This window comes from Echinops telfairi, unplaced genomic scaffold (genome assembly GCF_000313985.2).
Source record: "Echinops telfairi isolate 266 unplaced genomic scaffold, ASM31398v2 ScPeMD7_7412;HRSCAF=8450, whole genome shotgun sequence".
Classification (NCBI taxonomy): domain Eukaryota; kingdom Metazoa; phylum Chordata; class Mammalia; order Afrosoricida; family Tenrecidae; genus Echinops; species Echinops telfairi.
In genome coordinates this window covers 13,776,979-13,778,450 of record NW_022111312.1, presented here as the reverse complement: position 1 = coordinate 13,778,450, position 1,472 = coordinate 13,776,979, and the positions used below count along the sequence as shown (strand labels likewise).

Genomic DNA, 1,472 nt, shown 5'->3' with positions numbered 1-1,472 from the left:
TGTTGAATAACTTAAATGAAGTTCTTATAAGAGTGCCAACTTTATTCATATCCATAAGGTTGCATTTGTCCAGAGGACCCTGGTCTACTTCATGCTTTTGTCATTTTTGGATTCTCTGCATAGGCCACGTGTAGCATTTCTTTCTCTGTCCTCATAATACTTTGTAGACTGGTGCTCCCTCTTACATCCATTTTACTGTGACTCCTCCCCTTTGGGTTAGCACATAGCAGCTTCTGAATAAATGGGTCTAGGAGAATATGTTAGTTTCTGTTTAGAAGAGAGCTAATGTGAGACATTGTAAGTTTTATATATTAATGTTTATACTTTGCTCTGTAGATGGAACCGGGGCAAGATTTACTGCTTGCTGCTTTGAGTGAGAGTGGTATTAGTCCACATGACCTCTGTGACATCGATGGTGGCGATGCAGGCCTTGTCACTCCAACGCCTATACCTCCAGTTCATCAGGTAAGTGTTTACCACAGTCCCTGTAGAGAGTAACCTTTTCTCGATTTGTAATTTTCACATACAGAAATGGAGGTTTACTAAGCCTTAATTTCAAGTATTTGCATGAATGTAATTTTTACTTTGCGGATTTGTCTTCTTTCATGAGGTGAGAAAATATATGTGATGAAATCTAGATGCTATTTTTCTGCGTCAATATTGTTCTATAGGTCTACGTAAAAGCTGGCTTGTGCAGCGTTGGTTCTTAACTGGATCCTAGCTGATCTCCTCACTAGCTGTCTTTTTACTTTGTGGGGACAGTCTTCTGTGGTTTCAATATACATATTCTCTGAAAGCAAAAAAATCAGACTCTGACATGGGCGTTACTGCTTGTCAACATTTTAAGTTTGTAAAGACCGTTACTTTATACTCAGTGACTTTACATTCAGTTTGCTTATAAGGCTTGACATTTGTTGTTTTAATAAGATTTCACGCAAATCTTTCTAAAACCACTCACCACCGTCATTCTTTATTTCTATCTCTGCTGTTTTCTCTGCAGTCAGTGCCACTTGCATTAGAACTAGGACTAGAGACTGAAGCGGCACTTCCTGTTAAACAAGAGCCAGAGACGGTACCTACGCCAACACTGTTAAATGTTAGGGTAAGAATGACGGAGATTGGTATCACTACTAATACACATTAGGATTGTACAGGCATCCCTCGGCTCAATGCTCTTTTTAAAAAGAAGTGGAAGGTTTGTGGCAACCTTGAGCCCAGCAAGCTTGTTTGTGTCATTTTTACAACAGTGTATACTCGATTTGTGCCCCATAATGTCATCCTCACAATATTTCACACTTTTTCCCCATGCTCTTGCAAACCTAAGAGACTATCAAATCCCAAATGAAACGTATTTATTGAGTCCATTACCATTCATGGCAACCTTGTAGGACAGTCTCGAACTATTTTCTACAGTTTCTGAGGTTATAAATCTTTTTTTTTTTAAAGTCATTTTATTGGGGGCTCATACAACT

General features: G+C 38.8%; 1 protein-coding gene across 4 annotated transcripts in view; it reads left to right on the top strand.

The window, feature by feature from the left end:
- The first annotated feature begins 336 nt into the window (after positions 1–336).
- Positions 337–1,472, top strand: part of SBNO1 (strawberry notch homolog 1) — a 48,960-nt gene continuing 47,824 nt past the window's right edge. For 2 of the 4 annotated variants that reach the window (XM_004709611.2, XM_004709610.2), the window contains exons 1-2: positions 337–465; positions 1,001–1,102. In XM_004709611.2, the coding sequence (XP_004709668.1) occupies positions 337–465; positions 1,001–1,102 (231 nt within the window). The remainder of the gene's footprint in view (positions 466–1,000; positions 1,103–1,472) is intronic. The other 2 variants (XM_045296679.1, XM_045296677.1) reach the window with 1 other exon arrangement.